A 22,500-nucleotide genomic window follows, 5' to 3' on the forward strand; every position below is an offset into this window, starting at 1 on the left:
CAAACAATAAATTTAAAATGCGGTCAAAGTCTAACAAGTGTGTGCTGTATTATACAAGGAATATAATTTAATAAAGTAAGGAAGGTGTATTGAAGAACACGTGTATGTTTCTTGCTTTGTGTGCAAGGGGCCTATGATTTGAAAACAGCCCAAAGGTAATCTTTATTCACCACTGGCCAGATGCATTTTCTTTGGATGTGGTGTGGGTTTCAATGAATGTGAGTTTCAAGGGCAGAAAAGTTTTATTGCTAAGTCTGTTTTCATTGTGAGACAGTATTGCTTTGTTTAGCAGATGTCTATTAGTGTTTGTGCTTTGTGCTATAAAATGTAAAAATACAATCCATATAATCATTGTAGCAGTAAAGCAGTTTGCACATTAGTGTTTATGGTAAATGGGGTGAAATAGCCAGGTAATGGGACACTGGAATGGCTGCAGGGGGACTCTGGTGCCATATTTTGGTTGTTCTTCAGTTTACGTTTGAAAGTTGGTATCCCACAATTTCATTGGAGTGGGTGGGGTTATGTAATTATGCATGCAAATTTTATGTTAATCCACATACAGATTTGTACCTATTTTTCATGGGCCTTGTCCAAATTTTTGATGTTTCCAGGTTGAGAGATATGATTAGCACTTCTTGCTTTAGGCAGAATGGTACCCTGTAGTATGAAATTCGTTCAGATTGTGAGTGATTATGACTTGTCTCAGGCTTCAGTTATTCCATGGATCCTATGTTTTATTTTAACTGATCACGTTATATGCCTCAAAACGGATCTGAGCTGGCAACTTCTTCAGTACAGCTTGTACAGTGTTCGAGCTCTTTCCCATAATGCTATGTGACAAATACTCTTCAGATCTTATTTACTGCTCTTTAAAGAGTAGCAAGGTTCTCCAGTGCTCAGTTCATCTCTACAGCCAAGTGAAAATATTCATTTTATCTATCTAGTTATTTTCTCTCTCTTTTTTGTCATCTTTCTGTCATATAGCATTGTTTAATTACACAATTCCTTTCATTGAAATATTTTTTTCTCTTCCCTCTTTCTCAGGTGCCTACCCAAGTCCATTTTTGATCTCTGTATAGACTTCATCCATTACTTATCTTTACTTAAGATTTTTTTCACACCAGTCTTGCACAGAGATGGAAAAGGCTTCAAGTTTAAAGAAGCACCTGAAGTATGAGTACAAATTTCTTCTCCACATGATCTGCACCAACAGTATGTGGTCTTTTTGTAGCCAAAGCACTTTGACAGCGATTATGAAATTTGTTTTTCCTTTGCATAGCATACCTTGTTGGACTGTAAAAATAAATTGATCATAAAAGGGCCTTTGCCTTCCTACAGCAAGAGACTGTACCACACCTGCTTCTACTACTACTTCATAGCAACTTAAAGGAGCTAAGAAGCAGATGCCCAAACCTCCAGAAAAGGAGAAAGAGAACGAAAAAGACTGACATAACAATAAAGGTGAAGAGAAGGATCACCAGATGTTCAGATCTTGTCTTCTCTGGAGTCAGATACAGAAACCCTTTGCTTTGCCCCCATGTTCAGTTCCAGCTATAGTGGGACACAATTGTTCTGAGACGTTCAGCATATACCCCTTCAAATCCAAGCTGATAGTCATCCCTGACCATTCCCCAAAGAAGATGCTGACTCTTTGCTTGCAATCATCTGAGAAGGAACTTTCCAGGTGTTTGATCTCCAGACCCTCATATATAGTGTCCATTAGGTCTCTTAGGTCCCCCAGAAGTGTCCTTGAGTTTGATTAGGAGCAGATGACGTGAACATTTGTGAAACCCGAGATAGAGATGGGGGTTCATTCTGTACCCCTCTGCACTGGTGGATGACAGAGTTGGTTCTCCAACTCCCATTACTTTTGCTCCTTCCTTGGTTCCATTTTGGTGGTTACAGAGTTGTGGTTTTCCCTTGTCATGACCTTGTCAGTTTCTACTGCTCGTGTGGCTTTGGTTGCAGTAATTCATCCGACTCTCTTGACTTTGATCACTTGGCTCCAAAGATGCACCTGGCTTTGAAAGCTTCAAAGTTGAACTTTCAGAGCTAGCTTTGGATCCAACTTGTTTGGTGCCATTTCTTTCTTCGAGTGCCTTAGCCTTTTTCACAGATCTCTGCCTTCTTGTATCTAACTGACACCTCTGTGATGGGAAGACATTCTTCTTGTGTATCCATCTTGTCTACCGTAGACTGAGCTTGCTTGGATAATGTCTTCCTCCGTGTGTTTGGTGTAGATGTCTTATTTTCAAGGCTTTTGAGAGGATATTAGTCTGTCAGCCATCATGGGAAGGGAGTGTCTCTTCTCTTTCAGTTCCATCTGGAACCCTGATTTGTCTACAACCTTTAGTTTTCACCATTCTACCAATGGACAATACAGCCATGAGGGCCTTGACCTTTACCTACAACAAGGGAGAGTACTTCTAACACTTTAATTGATTCTCCCTCCTGAATTGCACAAGCAGTGTAAGTGCAAAAGTAGGCATTTGGATTCACTGTAGGAATCCCTCACCAAAGAGACAGTCCTTGATGAAGAGGAAGGCTCTCCCTTGTCTCTTGATAACATCACCCATGATGAACTTACGGATTTACTTAGACAAAAGGGTAATTGTATCACTGTCACACCTTCATTCTATAGGGAAGTGTTCCTTGAGGTTTTTGGACAGGTCCATCTATTTCTGGAGTGGGGCCTCTTGCCAACCAACTACTTGATGTAGTTGTGTAGACGTTATAAGGGGAACCAGTTACTCAAAAACCTGACTAAATTCTTTGATCATCCAAGGATAATCTCCATTGGAATGAAGACCCACATGTGGACTTCATTGTGGTTGCAGCAGCACAACTGCTGTGATGGCTTAGTGTTTAACTACTGTGACTGTAGTGTACAGGGTCCTGGGTTTGAGCCTTGCAGAGAGCTGTTGAATTTGCCCTTGAGACACATGCTGCAGGGATCTAAACCTCACCACAACAATAAATAGGATGTGCTGGAGGGATAGATTCCTGTCCCAGAGACTTCCCATGCTCTGGAACAAGATTCCAGTCTACATTAGGCAGAGCTCCTCACTAACCCTCTTCAAGAGAAACCTTGATGAGTGGATGGGAAACAGAAAGTTTACCCCAGGGATCACTTCAATGGCTCTGCTGGACAGAGGCACAGGGAACTAATCTAAGGGGTAGGCGAAAGCCAACACATTCCGGCTAGGCTTATAAATGCCTTCGGCAGATAGCCTAGTACCTACCTATGAACCTAAAAAGGAATGGTCAGAAGAATGTTTTCTGTTCATTCCCCTTATTAACAATCCATGGCTAAGGACCAGTTTGGGAAGTGAGTTCACACATCAGGAACTTTTTCCCTGAGGGCATGTGATTCCATTTCCCCCCATTAATGGGTTCCAGAGGGAACTCTTTTGCTGCCCAATAACAGAGTAGAAAGACTATAGAAACTTCGCTGTTGACTATGTTGCTCTCACCAACCTATGAGGCTAATTTCTAATGCAGCAGATGTCTCCTTAAGGAAAGCAGACATTGGCATAGCCATCTGCCATTATGCCTGGTTGAGACTTTACTGTATTGTGGACAACTTCAAAGTGTGCTTTCATAATGTCCGTTTGGATCATCCATTTTTGGTCCCATTGTTAAGGGCACTTTGACAAAGAGCAAGCAGGAGGGCAAAAATGTTCTGACTTCGTCATCCATTCCTGTACACCTCAACTATCTTTTTCTGGGAATTGAAGTGCTAGAAAACGACTTGGATTTAAGAAATCCCAGCCTTTTTACCTTGACTCCTCTTCTGATAGGGCTCCCCATGGCAGAGGGAGCAACAATAATAGTCTGCAGAAATAAAGCTTTAGAGGCCCTTTCCCTTCCTGACAAATTCTTTCAGCACTCCTGGAGATGGTTAGAAGCATGCTTCTCTCTTCGTCTTCAAAACTGCGTGGCCAACCAAGACTGTAGGATAAAGAGAATCATCTAGGAGCTAAGCTTTTCCATTTCTTTCTGATCCCACCCCATCTCACACTGCTGCCCCATATATTCAGCTCAACCAAAAATGAGCTACAGCTCAAGAAATTTATCAACTGTTACAAAAAAGAGCCATCCAGTACATCTCACCGGGGCAGAGAGAATCTGGAGTCTAATCAAGATTGTTTTTATTTCCCAAGAAAGACAAGCAACTTAGGCCAATACTGTATTTCAGTTGCATAAACATGCATGAAAATAAGACAAGGTTCTGGATGGCCACAGTGCAGTGTATATTCTTCTGCTTCTCAGGCAAGTGGACTGGATGTGTTCTATAAACCTTCAATAAACTTGCCATCACATAACTGCCGCAAGGCAGACCAGAAGATACTTTCATTTCTGGCTGGGACGTGGTCATTACCAATTCTAAACTTTTGCCCTTTAGGCTCACCCCCCCCCCCCATCCCCAAAGTGTTCAGCAAATGCATAGCAGTAGCAGCAGCACCACATCTCAGACTACAAAGGTGCAGAGTGTCCCCACAATTAAACAACTGGTTGCTTACTGCAAACACAAAGGAATCCTTAATCTTAACAAGAGACTGTTTGCTCATTTTGTGTCAATACCTGAGTATCTATGTACATTTTGGAAAGCCACATCTAGAGACAGTGCAATCCCTGTATATTGTAGGATGCCGTTTGTTTACAATTCTTCCGATATCAAGATTCCTAGAATCAAGGGTGACTTCCCTTCTTCTACAAGTACAGGAGATTCTCAAGACAGAGAGTTCCCTAGCCCTATCTCATTCTGTGAGTATTGGGGATCATGGCTGTGACAATCACCTTAGTCCTACATGTGAGATTTTTCATAATGGTTCTTCAGTGGATGCTTCCAGTTCAATGGTCATAGCCCACTCACTGTCCTCATCACCTTGTCATATTGTCAGCTGTGTGCAATCATTGCATTTGCTGGTGGATACATTCTGTAGTATCTCAGAGACATCCATATGTTCTTACTCTTCCCCAGGCCATAGTTACTATCGATGCCCCACCCCGGGTGGGGCAATCCAATGAATGTAAATTCATTTAAAGGCCCATTCTCGCATCAGTGTTTTGGGAATGAGGGCAGTCCTAGCATTGCAGGCACTTCAGGACTTTTCTTCCTCAGGTTGTGATTGCCATCCACATAGACAACACATATGTAGTACTGTACATCAACAAACAAGGGGGTTCTCACCCCTACCTGCTTGGCCAAGATGTTATGAGTCTGCGGCAGTGGGCAATGTCTTCATAGTACTTTATGATAACAATGCACATTCCAGGTCATTCCATTATCATAGTGGACAAGTTGAGTCAATGTATTCTCATGCCTCAAGAGTGGTCCCTCAACATGGTAGTGAGATAGGAGATCAACAGCCACTATGGCCAGAATCATAGCAACCCTTTTGCCATTCCCACCAATACAAAACACTGCAGCTACTTTGCTCTTTTTCCACCGGAGGTGCGGTCACCAAGAGATGCTGCAGTCCATCTTTGGCCATCTGGACTACTGTATGCCTTTCCACCTCTTCCTTTAATAACAAAGTTTGTACAGAAAGCATCTCTGTACAAGGCAATAGTAATCCTTATTGTACCTTTCTGTCCCAGATATATATGGTTCCCTTACCTAGGGGCTTTATTTAAGACCCATACATGGTCACTGGATCCCCAAACTGGATTTCTTTTCCCATATATCTAACGAGTCTCAGTTGGACAAAGTCTATCAGATTAACTGCATTGATTCTTCAACTCCAGTAATAGCCAAAGGTTCATTGTTATCTGCTAAAGTTGTCCAAGTGTTATGTGGTTCTCGGAAACCTTCCATGCATAAAGTCTACAGGAATAAGTGGAAAGGGTTTTCCCTTTGAGCTACTGATAAAGGATTAGACACATTTGTAGCTCTCTTTCCCTCCACTCTATATTTTAGCAGACTTTTTTTGTGTGTGGGGCATTTTATTCTACCATTAAAGTTCATCTTGCAGTTATTTCCAATTACCATTCTAGTTCAATTTCATCTTCCACTGAGTCCCTTAAAATCTGCAAAGCTTTTCTAAAAGGGATATCTGTATTGAGACTTCCAGTTAAATATCCATTTCTGCCATGATACCTTTCTTTGACCTTGCAAGCACTAATACAGCCTTCCTTTAAACCTGTTTTATCTTCCTCCTTGAAATTACTTTCTTGGAAAACATTTTTTCTTGCAGTTCCTTCAGCCAAGAGAGTTTCGAAGCTGCAGGTATTCTCCTTCAGACAAACTTAACTTGGATTTTTCCCAAAGGCGAGAGTTGCTGTCAGACATGACCCCCCTCCTTTGTGCCATTAGCAACCTCAGAGTTGGCCTTGAACCAGTCTAGCCATCTGCCTGTCTTTTCCCCCCTCAGGTATTCTACCTATGAAAGGTATATTTTGCATCCTATAGATGTATATCACCAACATGCATTTTATCTACATTGAGCAAAGTCTACAAGTAAAGATAACCAAGTTCTCATGTCTTTCTCTAACAGCAAACTGAGATCCAAAGTTTCCATTGTCACTTTGTATAGATGATTGTCAGACTGCATACGCCTTGTCTGTAGTTCAAAGGATATTTGCCCACCTTGATTCAACCAGATCCATGTCTTGCTTATTTCAGACACTCCTCCATGGTTGATATGTGCCGCAGCAACTTGGTCACAGTGCACATCTTTATCAAACAATACAAGCTGGATCTGATTTTCAGGTCTAAAGCAGCTTTTGGTCCTACCATACTGTAGGGCATTTTGGTGTAATGCCATCCAGGATGTCATGTAGCTGAGAAATCTGTCCAAACCAGTCAGGGTGGATGGATGGGGCAACATATATGAGTTATGTACATAACAAAGATTGGTCCTTGCCATCTTCATCCATCTTGATAACCCACCTTCTACCTCCCTTCCAAATTGGCATGTGTTCTCTTTTCATGGAGGAACCTAATAGACTAATATCTGAAGCATTACTCTTGACTGTAATTTTCCTTTTTTGGCCCATTATCAAGGCAAACTTGATGTGAGGATAGTATTTCTTAAATAGCGTTATGGTAGAGGGAGAGCTCAAGTTGTACAGTTGCCTGCTCTGGTCTGCATTGAGGCAGATAGCCCAATAAGTCAAGGGGGATGGAGGAGGACGACAAGAATCTATTGTTATGGTAAGTAAAAAAAATCATTTAAGTTGCATGTGTCAGCTGCTCTTCACAGCATGACCTGGTAGAGAGCAGAATTATGGCACATCACTAAGCTGGTCAAGCATTTCCTTGAAGGACTGCTGTGCATCTTCACTCCTCTTTAAAGATCTGTTCCCCTCTGTAGGATCTTAATTTCAAGGTTGTCAGGTTTGCCTCAAACCTGTCTGCTCAGTACTTATGAAGTTCATTCCTTGGAATACTATGTTGCTAGAGGACATCCCCTCTGAGACTAGGATTTCTGAGGTTCAGTTGTTTGTGTGTAGCGAACCATGTCTAGCTTTACATAAGAGCAAGTGTCTTAGGATGAACCGATGCTGTTTGCCAAGGATAGTTCCTGAATTGCTCCTTGTCAGTCCATTCAGCTCCCTTGTTTCTTTGTGGGTAGCAACCAGGGGTGAGGGAGCTTTTCACACCCAAGATGTGCACCTTTAGCTCAGGTGTTACCTGAACAGGCACACAAGTTTTGAAAGCAGAATTTTCATCTCCCTTGGCCCAGGCAGTGATGGGCTTGCAATTGCTAAGCACTTTTCAGGCGGATTATCATCTGTATTGTCATTTGCTATCCGGTGACAAATCACCTACTGGTGAATGCTGTAGTCAGCATCCACTCCATTAGAGGAGACGGCTGCCTCTAGTGCATGCTTAAAAAATGTGTCCATTCAGACATCATTTGAGTTCTTTGTACTATCCTCCCCCTTCTTTACCTCAATGGCTACTGCCTGACATGCTTTCCCTATGACTGACTGAGACATAACTGATGGAGAAACAGTCTCTCAATCACACATGATGAAGAATATAAATGATCTCAAAGCTATATCAATCTGTTCAAAACGGTGCTTTGCAGGAGGCATCCCCCTTACTTGCATATGCTAACTTCACGGTCACATTTCAGTGGGGAAAATAAATAATTCCCCAATACAGGACAAAGTTATATTTTGGTCACTCACAACAACGACACACTGTATTCATTGCAGCAGGCTTACTTTGAGAAATAGTAGCAGCAAGCAAATGTGATCAAACGTCACAACTCAATCAGATTAGCTTTAATGAAGGCTAGGGAAGTGGCTTGAGATTCAACACTGTGAAGGGCCTTGGTGTTTTAAGATGTTTTACTTGCAAGGCGACGATTATATCCACCATCTTTCTTTATACTGGCATTTCATTCATACAATTTCATCTTGTGGTGTTCTTTGAAAGTCAAGGAAAGTGTATGCTTGTAATTTGTTTGTAATGTAGGTATCATTATTTAGTTTGTTGATTTGTAGGGCAGAAGTCAGTAAAGACCAGAGGTTAAATTGGCAGGCTCAGGGGAAAAGCACGCTTATTTTCTGTGCTTGATGTCATAGCATGTGTTGGAAAGGGTACAAATGCATCCTAAAGTCTGGGTTTTACAGAATTTTGCCAGTTGCTGATTGCTGGAAAGGATAAACATAGGCAACGCACCACCAGAGTGTGTTTTCACAGAGTTGCTGGGAAGAATTCTTCTTGATAGTTATTCAGTTATGTCTGTGACATGTTTGGGTAAAATATTTACATTTTTGCCCCTTCTAAAACATTTGCAATAAAATGAAATATTACAAGTGATAATAGATCAGAATAAAGTAGGCCATTTGTACAAGAATTGCAAACCACACACAGAGCAGAAGCCTGCATTTGCATTGTATTTTGTTGTAGTCCAGTATGCCAGTGTGTATACAAAGTGATGGTTTAGAGTGAGACATTGTGAATTCTGTGCACAGGGAAATAAGATAAGTCTTGGAGATGAGATGATCAGTGTTTCTTTCCTAGCCATTGTGATAGGGAAACACTCTGATCTAACCCAGAATATTATCCTTTATAGTCTTTTTGAATGTACTGCCTTGGTATTGAACATACCATGCACTTTTGAAACGTGGCTGAGAGCTATGCAGGCACTCTGTGGTGTTCTTGTTTGGCTTTATTCCAGATGGCACAACTTTATGGTCACTGCTGTAGCCTAATGCAGTAAATAGTACAAAAGGCAAATTATTAATGAGTACTTATAGGATGAGCCTCTTATATTTATTATTTTTGCTTTACAGCTGCTGTAGCTGAAAGTCAACTCAAATTGCTGTCTGATGTGGCTGACGCTGTGAAAGGTGTAGGTACAATTGCATGGGTGGATTGTGGGTAAGTGTTTTTTATAATAGATGTAAGATGTGTCTTCAAAATATTTAACGTATGCTTATTATGTAATCTGCTGTTGCATCAGGTAAAATTAAGCTGATCTGTATTTTCCTGATGTTGGTTTTAAATTAATGGGTTTGGAGCAGTTAGATTTTAACAGACTGAAACACTGCCAGTAAATTTGTATCCTCCCTTTGAAACTTTAGTGATAGATTCAAAATCAAAAGAAAATTAATCAAGAAAAGGCTTGTAAAACTGCACACATTTTTTAAACACATCTGAAATCAAAGACATGCACTGTCAGTCTCAGAAGTGGTAAATACAGATTAACTGGATATCCTGTTTAATTGCAGCCAGGGATGCCAGATCATTGTATTCACGTGTGTTGTAATTATAAACCCTCCATTGGGGAGAAAAGATGAGAAAGGTAATTACAATGCTAGAGGACAGCCAAAAGTATGGCATTTGAGTATATGCATTTGTGAGATGAGTATGAACTGGTGTGGCGATATTAGCTGTAAAAGGGGATAGGATCTGAAAATTCTCATGTGATAAGACCCATGCATTTATTTATTTATTTTTAATCCAATTTTCCCCTTTTGTTTGATAACCATCATAAGTATCATGACTCTACCAGCTCATTCTGTTGCCCATAGGTGAGAGCTGGTAAGGGGGGGGAGTCATCTAGCCATCAGGGATGTTTCCGTTTAGTCCTCCTTCTGATTCCGCATTCTGTGGCTGATGCATGCCTTGTAATGCCTGCTGATTGCAGCTACAGTGCTGCACATTACTTGGCAAAGACTGCACACTTGAGCCTTATATATTATCTTGTACTGTTGAAAGTTCTCGGATTGGGTGCCCTCTTGTTTGCCTTGACAGGTTGTACCACTGTCCTCAGCTCTGTAATAGGTGAGCAGATATTGGTCACACCAATTCTGTCCCCAGATGGCTTCCCTAGGGTCCAGACAACTGTCTGAGTCTAAGATCATCTGATTCATAGCCACAGCCTTATCCTTCTACACCACCAAGCTGTCTAGATGCTCCATGAGAAAGCATGCAGTATGAAAGAAAAACAAGAGGTCAGATGTCCTTAAAGATGCAAATCAGGAAGTTATCCCTCTGATCATTCAGTTGATGAGTCCCTGTGTGGAGTGTCATATGCTTTTAGGATTGTATTAATATAAAACTGGGGAGAAGAAAGAAGGGAGTAAGAAAGAGTACACAGCTTACATCAGAAGCTGTATGGAACTTTGAAAACCCTGTGAGACTGGAGGTCCTGTTGTAAATATTAAAGATAGTTCAAGGCAGTTTGTAGAATCCAAGAGGGTACTAAGTTTCAGACAGAGAGGGAGTATGGAAACAAAAGGTCAAAGTTTGGAGATGCAGAACAAACAATGTAGATAGTGAGGCATAGGGTTACCACCTTTTTCAGATTCCTAAACTTGGATGTTTTGTATGGAAGCATACGATTTTGCATGCGAGACCATAACCACAAACATTGCAAGAGAGTAGACTTTCCTTTTTTGCCAAAGTAAAATCACAGAGTTATAAAATTTGAGTGATCCTTGCTGTTGTATATATGGTGGTAAATATTCTGCAGAACTATAAAGGAAACCTAGGAAGTACTTTTTGTTCTAAAATCTCATGACACTTGCCATTGTTTCATGTTTTGTCATGGGATGTAACTGGCTATGTGTGGGCTGTCTTGCATAAAACAGAATCCGGTGGTAGCCCTACTGAGGGCAGCATTTGAGGAGGGTAAATGTATGTAATAGCTTTTCAGAGGAAGTTGTGGTATGAAAATGCTACGTGAAACTGGTTTCATGGGATCTTCATAAGGGAATACTTGTGACCGTCACTCATGGGTGAAAATAAGCTTTTTGGTTAAGTAGAATCTTTATCTCCACCTTGCAAAGAAATTGAGTAGCCAGGTTTGTTATCTTATCAGTTTTGAAACAGTTTTATGCTAAACTGCTGTATCAATAACTTTGTGGACCCTAACAAAAATCATATAAAAAATGTAATAATAGACCTAGTTTAACACCTTTTTGTATGTGCCGAGTTATCTTGGCATCCAGTAGCAATGCTGTTACATTGGGTGCAGTGGTAATTTGGTTTATCTTGACTCATTTAGAGGTAATTTTTTAATAACTGCTGATTAGCTCCATATTTTTAATTATAAGGAGAACAATTTAACAGAATTAACTAATTTACTTTGTAATTAAATAAGAACCAAAACAAGACCCGAAAGTAGGATTATAAAACATTATCTGTATGTCTGAAATGATGTACCTACATGTTGCATACTGCTGTACATTGCTGCAACTGCCACCAGTTGAGACCTCTGACTAGTTAGTCTTACAGCCCAGGTGACCTGAGTCTGATTAATAGCTCAGGTGCACCTGATGAAGCTGTCATCTGAGAAGGAATAAGTTACTCTTCCGTCTTCAGGAGAAGGATTTGGATTGCATGTCTGGGGACACACTAGGTGTAGCTATATTCCCTATATTCCCAGTGAAGACCGAAGAAACTTGTCTAAATGCCCTGCTGTTGAAGGAGGTAGGATCATTCTGCAGGCTTACTTGTAGAAGCAAGTAACAGCTCTTTGCTAATGAAGAGCATAATCCACCACATATTATGGCTCAACTCCTGGTGTTCTACTCTTACCCTATTGGGAATGAATGAGTGGAAGGGCTGTCACTGAGAAGGAAGTGAATAGAGCTATAGGCATTTGGGGAGGAGGGTTAATAGCTGAAGGTGGAGGGGCTGAACAAAAAAGAAACATTGAGACCTTTGGGAGGCTGTGCCAAGTCTGCTGTGGATATAAAGGACTCTAGCTGAGATTTCTTTCCCTCACTGTAAGTATTCATTTTTGTAAGCCAGTGATCTGATTTTGGAGGGGGGACATGCTATGCATTGACAGTGGACCACTAATACATTTCCTTTTAAGTAATGATGAGTATTTCTTGTGGGAGGGTGCTATTTGCGTAATGAGCTGAAACATTAAATTGGCAGATTTTCATTTTCCTAGATGACTGCACACTGATCAACAGCTTAACTTCAGCTCTCCCAGTGTGAAAAAAGAAACGGAAACACAAGGCCAGGAGTTCTGTCACTTTTAGTAAATTTACTTGCTGACTAGTAAGTGCACTGCCTGAAAAAATCAGCTAGAAATGGATCAAGAGAAAATGCTGAGTGGGAAGAATTTTGCAACTGTTCAGCAAAATGCAGTTCAAGCTCCAGCTTTGGTGTAAGATCTGGCTTCCAGTAATCTAGTGGAAAAAGCAAGTCAAATGTGCCCAGGGTTGATTAACATAAACGAGAACTGAAGGAGTATATCAAATCAAATAAAATTATGGAAAAACAGAAGACGTTTTAAAGAGATATACAGATGAGCTGATAAAACTGCAAAAATCAGAGGTTGAAATGAAGAAAATGATGACTGAGTATGAGACTGCTCAAGAAGAGATGTTTAAAAAATGGTAGCATTAGAAGACAGAGCATATAGGGAAAACTTGAGATTTTCTGCTATGCCAGAGAAACTAGTGGGAACACACTATTTTATTATGAAGGCACAAATAAGCAACTGGGCTGGTGTTTCACAGCAGAACTGTTAATTGAAAGGGTATACTGTGTGTATGCTCCAAATCTGGCCTATACAGGAATTGGTTCAGCAATACCCATATTTATGGGGAGATGATAAAATAAGTGTTTAGGAGAATGGGTTAAAAAGGATTCTGTTATAGCAGCTAAGGATATATGTGAAGAGACTAAAAAGATAATAGAAAAACTGAGAAACTGGGAGGTCTTGCCTATGAATATGGATAGCAAGATGCAAGCAGTAAACACGTTTTTAGACCCTTTAATTTTATACACAGGTCAGGCATATTTCTGTCAGCCAAAGGAGAAGTTGTGGATAGCAATTAACAAAGAGTTGAAATAATTTTTTTGATGGGTAGGGCAAGAGTCAAGTAGGATAAGTTGACCCTCCCAGTAGAACAAGGAGGTTTAGGATTACCTGAACTGAAGGGCTATTTTAGAGCTACACAGTTAAGGCTCTTATACATAACACAAGCAGAAAGTTGCAATTCAAATTGGAAAGGGATGATGAAGAAGCAGGGGATTGTTCAAGATATAAAGTACTAGGATTTTAGATGCAGATCCTAAAGGAGAATGACAACAGACATACAGAATATTATGTACATAGAGCCGCAGAAAGTATACTAAGAACTAAGCCAACATGGGAATGGAGACTCAAGATTCTGCCAATAGGGATGACTGCAATTAGGGTTGAAGAGAATAGGCAAGAGAGGACTGGAATTTACTGGAGAAAGCTGGCAAAGGAACCAAGGTATTGGAATAATCAATTAGATAGTGAAAGGGAAAAGGCCAAGAAGACTTTTGGATTGTAGGCTAGTGAATGCCTTCCCTGTCCGGGAGTGATATCAGATTATAGACAAAGGGAAAGGTATAGAGGAATCCTAAATGAAAGATCTGTACTGGTTGACTTTTTAATTGAATTTGGAAGAGAAGATGCTTTTAAAAAAGGGATAATTAGTTGGACATGTAAACTTTTGCATGGCAATATTTATTTAGTTAATCACAGTGACGGATCAACTGTTACAAAGCCAAATTTGTGGTAGTTGGGAGGTGGGGGTTAGTCTTAGTATAAAAGCAGCTGAACTCCTGTAACTTGCTCAGTCTTAAGTTATCTTGACTGGGGTGGTAGTGTGTGGAAAAAGGCTGATTAATTGTTGTAGTAGAAAGTCTTTCACTTGGTTATAGAAAAATTAGTGGAGTATCTGGTCAGCAAGCATTTGGCATTTGTGTGTGCATATAGGGGGTAGCTTCTGTGTGAATTCACCTGTTCACAGTTATCACATGATCATAGTTGAGCAGTTATGAATCTGGATTTTCATGAGCCATGTATGTGTGCGTTTGTTTGTCCATCCATGCGACTATGAACCTGAAATATATTACTATGGACAGAATGTCTTTCCTTTAATTATAATAAAACATTGAGCATTGATAGTGTACCCATTCCAAGAAGTGTTTATTCTGCAATGGGGTACTTTGTGTGTGAAATAACTGGCACAGAGCCCCTTGATCATTGATAAATGACTTTGAATTTGATAGATACTTGAAGGGGAGAATTTTGAAGAGCTCTGAGAGCAGGCAGTATAAAGACCGAGCGACAATGTGAGATCATGATGGTAAACAAAAGCCATGTTAGTCAGCAGTTTGAGAGATGATCCTTATGGAGACTATAGAGTTTAGTAAACTGTGAGTGGAAATTTGTTAAGGAGTAAGGGAAGTGAAATTAAGCACTCACCTTGGGAATGGCAAGCACAAACCTGTAACATGGGAATCTCAAATTCAAATGACTGTGAGGGCTTTGTGAGGATAAGCTTATTCAGCCAAGGGCCACAGAGTGAAGGATGAAAAGAAAGTGAGTCAATGCGGCTAGGAATGTAGTGTAGTACTTCACCAGGAAATTGTACTGATTTGAGGGCTGCTTGAGGCGTAAGGCCTGAGGACTGAGAGCTTGAGATCCCTGCAGCAGATGTCTGAGAAAAATATAGACGTGCAGAACTAATTATGGATAATGTACCTAGACAGGTTCCATACCATGGTATATTTAGGCTATGTGACCAAGATGTAGATATGGATATAGTAGATGAAACCGTATTTCTGGCACTGTTGACATTTTTATAGGCAGAGCGGTGCCACAGCTAGTAATGTTTTTGCCTCGGAGCAAGAGGTTTGATTCTTTGCTGGGTGCCTTCTGTGTTGAGTTGACATGCCCTCTCTTTGTTCACAAGAGTTTTCTCCAAGTGCATCAGACATGCAGTAGATGGATTGGACACTCTAAGCTGGCCATAATTGTGAATGAATCTGTGATATGGAAGAACAACCACTTCAGAGCTAACCACCCAGCCACTTGGAAGAATAGCATTTTTTAATAGCAACTTTCTGGTGGACAATTGAGTATTTCCATTAGTGCCCTTTTTACAGCTTTTACTTATTATTTATTTATTTATTTATTGACATTTGTTAACTGGGTTTGTCCAACTGGGCCTGTGGCCCATTTTCAGTGGAGGCCCGAGGAGAAAAGCTCCAGCAATATATTTTAAAACAAGTACAATTTTAAACAATATTGATATAATAGCAGTTATAGCAAAGCGATTCACATATGTTGGGATACATGCATAAAGTTAAAGTTGCATTAAAAAGAAGCTAAGTAACAATTTTACATTGATATAGTTCAGTAGGTCAACAATGAACATTTTTGTTTGTATAAAATTGTGCAAATGCATAGTAGACACATTGGAGAGAGAGGTGTAATGAGGTACTAAGTATGGTCCTTTTGAGGGTACATAAAGGGAAGGAAGACTAGGTAGTGTCATGGCAAGGGCAGGTTCTGGAATTGAGAAAATAAGCTTTTAGTGCATTTTTAAAGTGTGAGGTGTGGGAGATTGAACGCAAGTCAAGGGGAAGTTTGTTCCAAGCATGGGCAAGGGAGTGTTTGTAGAGTAGTTTGCCTACTGACCTTTTTGGGTGGTAGATATCAAGTAATTGTTGGTTAGAAGTACGGAGGGTCCGGGATGGGATGTAGATGGAGACTAAGGAAGATAGAGATGGACAGAAGGAGGGTTTATAAAGACTAGAGTGTAGCATATGAAATTGATAAGATAGCAGAAACTGGGGAAGTTCAAGCCATTGAAGAGAGTTTAAAGAAATGCAGTGGTGTGAGTTGTATGGGGAGTTAGTAATGAATCTGGCTATTTTATGGTAAGTCTGTTGCAGTTTATTTAGAGTGGCGGCCTGGATATTGGTAAGAACTGGGGCGGCGTATAAGAGGGAGGGGAGGAGTAGTTCCTGGCCCAGGGTAAGTCTAAATTCAGGGGTTAGGAATTATTTATTCCGATATAGCAGACCTAGTTTCTGGTTTGTTTTTTATACATTGGAGTACTTGTAGGTTGAACTTGAGTTCGTCATCGATAATAACCCCTAGGAGTTTTGTGTGGGTGTCAGGTTGGATATTTGTATTGTTAGAAGATGTAATAAAAATGAGGTTTTGTGATGCGAAAGAGAACGGGGAAGGAAAAGTAGGAGTTTGGTCTTTTTGGGATTTAGGATCAATAGGTTGTGAGAGAGCCATTGTTCAGTGGATAGTAGGGCCTGTTGGGTCAGGGAGTGTAGTTCAGGAATGTTATTTGAGATGGATACGTCGGCATACTGAATAAGGGAGGATTCTTTGCATGAGGTGTAAAGATCATTGGTGAAGATGTTAAACAAAAGGGGTCCCAAGATGGAGCCTTGGGGAACACCAGTGGAGAAGGAAAGGTGAGGAGAATTAGATCCATTTGACAGATTGTTCCCTGCCAGATAGGTAACTATTAAACCAGGCAAGTGCGGAGGGGGATAGGTGGAAATTTGTGAGTTTGGATAGTAGTAGAGGATGAGAGACAGTATCGAAGGCTTTGGAGAGATCTAGGAATAGAAAGGAAATGATTTTATTGTTGTCTAGGGCCTCTGCAATGATATGAGTGAAGGAGAGGAGGGCAGTGGTAGTACTGTGGTGAGGACAAAATCCATGTTGGGTAGGGGTAAGTAAGTGGTATGTGAGGAGGTGATTGAGAAGCTGAGTGAATACATTTTTCTAATATCTTGGAGAGTAGGGACAGAATGGCAATGGGTCAGTAGTTTGAGGGGTCAGTGGAGTTTCCACCTTTATGAAGAGGGATAGTGAAGAAAGATTTCCAAAGGGTGGGGACAGTTGATTCCAGAATAGAACAATTTAATTAGTATAGCTGCAGGATAGGCAATTGAGTCAGCAGCAAGTTTGAGGAATGTAGGAGATAAATTGTCAGTGGAAGGAGAGCAAGGTTTTAGCTCAAGTAGTAGAGATTTGATGTAAGTAATGGGAACTGGCTCAAAAGAAAACAAAGTTGTGTTAGTTGGACTTGGAGAGGTGGGTGTCGAAGTAGAGTTTGGCTTAGAGGTTACCAGATTTTGGATGGAAGATATCGTGTTTATTCAGGAGGGTAGCTGTTTCCTGAGAGGAAGAGTTAAGGTATGGGGAGGTATTAGAGGGCTTTCCAGGATAGAAGATGTTGAGAGTTGACCAAAATTTTCGAGGATTGGATTTAAGCTGAGCAGAGCTATAGTATAACTTTTTGTCATTAGTTGTATGTTTTTTTGCAAGGTTCCTCAGTTGCCTGTATTTTTGAAGAAAAGGTGGTTGTTTAGTTTTAATCCAGATTTTCCAAGCATCATCTCTTTGTTTCATAAGGGACCTAGTTTCTTTGGAGAGCCAGGGAGCATGGTTTGATTTTACTCTGATCTTCCTGGAGGGGGCTAAGGAGTTTAGAGTATTCATGAAGATGCTATTGAAAGTGCTTACAGCATCGTTTAGGGGGAGGTGTTTTATAATGGACCAATCTATGTTGTGGAAAATGGAATTAAATTGGGATGAATTGAAAGTCGATAGTTTTCGACAGTCTTTGATAAGGTAGGGTTTAGGAATATGGGAGTAGTGTCTTAAGATGGTGGTAGGGAGATGGTCACTGAGGGAGTCAGGTAAGGTGGTGGGATTGTGGGATTGGTGGGGGGAATTGGAAAGGATCCAGTCTATGATGGAGCTGGAAGTGGAATTTTTATGGAAGCGAGTGGGGGATGTTATAAGTTGGTGGAAGCCGTGTAGGTGGATACTGAGTTTGGGGGGGGGGGGGGAGTCAGTTGTGAGTTTGGACCAATCAGTGTTGACATCACCAAAGATAAGTGTCTCATATGGTATGTTGTGGGAGAACCAGGATAGGATGTTTTCAAGAATGGGCAGATTGTTACCAGGAGGAAGGTAGATAGAGGTAATTGCAAGTTTTTGTGGGGATTCAGATGGCAGTTAGGGATGATGATTTCAGCTGGGAGGAAGTCAGGAATTGGGGAAGGGTATGGTGAGAGGTTAAGAATGTTTGAGTAGAGGATGGCCACGCCACCACCTTTTTTTACAGGTCTATCAGATCGGAAGATATTATAACCTGGTGGGAGTATTTCACTATTTGAGATTTGTGGCTTGAGCCAGGTTTCAGATAGGGAGAGGACATGTGGGTTTTTGAGAGCTATCCATGAGTGCAGCTCAGTGACTTTATTTGCTAGACTCTGAATATTAAATGAGTAAATAGTTAAGTATTTGGATGGAGATGATTGTTGTGACTGAGGTTGGTGACTGTTAGAGGAGTAAGATGGGGGCAGTGTAGAGGTAGTTTTGGGGAGAGAAGAGGGGCCAGGGTTGGGATGGATATTTCCAGAACAAAGTAGGTTTTTAGTGAGGAGAGAGTGTGTAGTAGATGCTAGATGGAGTTTGTATAGTTTTGACGTAGCTTTGTGGGAAGGATTAAAACCTGTATTATGGATAGTTTATATAGACTTGAGATAGAGGTAGTAAAGAGATTAGGGGAGATAGTAAAAGATGAAGCAGTTGGATATATGTTGTATGAGTGAGAAGTTGGTGAACATAGGAGTGGGTCAGAGAGATTGGAGTGGTAAGAGGTGGAGATAGAGAGAATAAGGAGTAGTGTAGAAGATATTAGAAAATAATACATGTTGGAATAAAATATGATCAGATAGAGTAGGTAGAGAGACAGTGGTATAGATGAAGTGGTGTTGACAAGATTGACAGATTAGTAAGGTAGTTGTGGCAATAGGCAGGAAGTGGAATTGTAGTGGCTAGTGGGACAGGAAGGGGAGGAATAGTTAGGTATAAAGGTAATTGTAATGGGGGTGGGTGGGAATGGGTGAGCAAGGGCGAACGGAGCGGGGCTAGCACCCACCCCTCTTATAAAAAGCTTGAGTTCCTACATTTCTGAGAAACACATTTCCTTTGGACTTGTGGGATTCCCAAGCTGAGGCTGAGAAGTATGAACACCCACCCATCCCCATTCCCAGTTCTAAGTGCATAGTTCATATATCCACCTAGTATGCATTGTATGTCTTGTCTGTTGACCACGTTATCCTCCTCTAGTTTGAAGTCATTTTCAACATCTAATGTGCTCACAAGGTTGAGAAAGGAACCCTGTTGTGAATGCTCCTGGAAATGAAGTAGTGAGTTGAATCACCTCCTGCACTTGTTCACATTGGCTAGCCAAAGCCATAGAGAGCCAAGGCTCTTGAGTGGTCTTCCTTTAGATGCTTGAATTTAGACTGAGAATAATAAAGTAAGGGAGTTATAGGGACAGAATCCCTTGTGGAGGAGCAGGGTGACCCCTCCCCCAACAGAAAGTGTTTTTTTTATTATTTTATGCAGATAACAGCTGCACAAATCAAATTTTAGTACATATGTTTAGGTGTTGTAGACTGAAGTTACTAGCTTGTGCAGTTATTGCCATGCAGCTGTGTCTGGAGCAGTTTGATTTTGGTGGACTCCTCTTGAATCAATTGGAGCAGGTTTTGAAGACCAAACTCTGGTTGGGAATTGACTTCCTTCATTTAATCTGCAGTCTGGGTAAAATCCAATTTCTTTAATAAAAGATGTAAGGTTCTCAAAGATGCTCCACAAAAAAATATGCAACTCATGCAATAGTAATGACCTGCTTTTTAAGGTCAGTAGGTGTGGCATCATGATACTTGACAAAAGGGACATATATTCAGATTACCAGATAAATATGCAGATCATAAGAAATAGTGATATCATTAAAGGTGAAGGGAAATGGCAGATAGCGGTTTAAACTCTGACTAGTGTGCTGTCTGCCAAAGTTAAGAAAGCATATTCTGTAGGCCGTCTTTGTCTAAAGCACATGTCTATTCACTCAGTGAGATCATTGTACCATGTAATATGTTTTGGATATGAGCCATTATTGAGTACAGTGCTGTGTTTTGTAGTATCTGAAAAATTTATCTCAAAGAACTTAGAAAATGTCGAATTCCTTACTAGAAGAATCCTATGACTGGAGAGCTAATTCTACATATGATGTCTATAAACTGATTGACTGCTAAAGTAAACTCAGTGATAGCTTGTAAGCCTGTAGTCGGTGGTAGCTTGCAAGCTTGTAAACAATATAAGTATGTAAAGTAAATGGCTTCTAGCTATTGTATTCACAACTCTACAACAGTCACTGAACATCCCTCCTACACAAATTATAGATGACATTGGGAATGTCATTCATAACAGCTTAGAGCATACTTACTTTGCTTGGGTTGACACTTGACCCTACCCTAACTTTTACCAATCAGACAAACACTGTTGTCAGCAAAACCCTAACACAAACTGTTGCAGAAGGACACTTCTATCTCCAGCTAGACAAGCCAGTGTGTGTAACATTCTTATTTCCAAAACTGAATATGGTTTCCCACTGCTTGCATATCATTCCAGTGCTAACTCATAATACCCACTGTACAGGTCACTTTCATTTGTGTAGGTTTGCCCTTCTTGCAGAGCCAAACACCCATCACTGTAAACTACATAATGATATAAACTGACCATAAATTGAAGAGTTACCTTATTTTAATCTCTGCTTTTTAGAAATATTAATCAACACCCGTGCCCTGGCCCAGCAATCAAGGAACCTCAATCCTCACCACTAACACTAGTGAGGGTGTCTCATATATGAGGAAAGAATAACAAATACACACAGTAAAGTGCAAATTTCCTTAAGAGCACACAGAGATCACAGTCAGTTTGGGGCTGGTCGCTCCCTTGCTCTCCAGGTCCCCAATAAGACTCCCCACTGGCACAGCTATAGGGTCCAGATCTCTGCTTAGTGGGCAAGCTAAAACCTCTAGCACCCTCTCTGTCCAACCAGTGTTTCTTGTCCCTGCCCAAGTAGCTGACACACACACACACACACACACACACACACACACACACACACACACACACACACACACACACACACACACACACACACACACTCACAGAGACGCACTTTGAGATAAGAGTTTATACAACCACCCATGCACTCCTGGGGAAGGCTGGCACAGTTTCTCCAGCGGTGCCTCTTTCTCCCAGGCTATACGGTAGTTCCACTTTCCACCATCCACTAATACTGATCAGCTACTCAAAAGCCCTTAAAAGGGTGTCCAATTATTACTGTGCAATATTATTATCCAATTGGTAAGTGTGACTAAACAGTCAAGGCTCATTAGAATGACTTGGTACAGGATCGATATAAGCATGCAATGTACTCTTAATGCTTAACTTATTTCTACACAAAGCAGCCACAGTTAAAAGGGTTTAAGAATATTTAATCATAAATTAAAAACACAAGACAATACTTGCTGCTACACAGTGCTAGTTAAGAGTTCAGAGATCACAGATAAATACTTAAAATAACACAGTAGTAAAGTACTGACAGCACAGAAAAACACTTAGTCTAATCTTTCTAGTTCCTAGATATTTCTAAAAGAAAATGCAAGTCTAAGATAACTTACGTATGACAACAGGCAGTGCTGTGAGTTGAATGGTCAAGACAAAAATGCTTAATAATCCCTGGTTCTCTCTGTTTAAATTGAAATTGCAGTTCTGATAAACATTGCATCATTCTTCACAACTTCCTGGGGTTCCCAGGCCAACAGAAACTGCATCTACATTATTTTACACCTAGGCAGAAACCAGAGCAATAAAAATCATTTGCATGTTTAAATCTAGCAGTCTAACTCTTGGTGAAAACAACAGAAATAATGTGCTAGCCCAGACTGAATGACTCCAGATCTTTAACTTCAAAGGACAGACATGAAGTAATTTTAACTTCAAAGGACGGACATGAAATGCTGGTCTTACAGCAGAGGGCAATGTTATTACATTTCTTTGAAGTTCAACATTTCACAGCATATTCTTTCATTTAAGAAAACAAGCCTGTATTTCAACATTCATATTTACAAATGACAGAATTATGTACCAAATTCTGTTTGACTAGGCTGGCAGCCTTCACCTATCTCTACCAGGCTTCACAGTCACTAAAAGTCAAAACACCATTTAAAGAATTCAGAGGCAGCCATGATGGCTTTCTTTACCAAATTAGACTCAGATTCAAAACAACAGTAAGAGAAAGATCCTTCTCAAAACTAAGCCCATCTGTGTAGAACTGCCTCTTTCCAGAAGTCAGGCACCAAACCACCTGTCAGGCCCTCAAGGAAGAACTAAAAGTCATTAAATCTTCTGC

At 40.6% G+C, this 22,500-nt stretch overlaps 1 protein-coding gene across 2 annotated transcripts in view; it reads left to right on the forward strand.

Annotated features, from left to right (window-relative positions):
• The window catches only part of PDIA5 (protein disulfide isomerase family A member 5), a 2,083,676-nt gene that overhangs the window by 544,968 nt on the left and 1,516,208 nt on the right, over positions 1-22,500 (forward strand). The window contains exon 3 of one of the 2 annotated variants that reach the window (XM_044074910.1): positions 9,256-9,343. The exons of the other annotated variant lie outside the window; for it this stretch is intronic. Within the exon in view, the coding sequence (XP_043930845.1) occupies positions 9,256-9,343 (88 nt within the window). The remainder of the gene's footprint in view (positions 1-9,255; positions 9,344-22,500) is intronic. 2 annotated transcript variants of the gene reach the window in all.

This window comes from Protopterus annectens, chromosome 6.part0, assembly GCF_019279795.1.
Source record: "Protopterus annectens isolate FY-2018-M chromosome 6.part0, PAN1.0, whole genome shotgun sequence".
Taxonomy (NCBI): Eukaryota; Metazoa; Chordata; order Ceratodontiformes; family Protopteridae; genus Protopterus; species Protopterus annectens.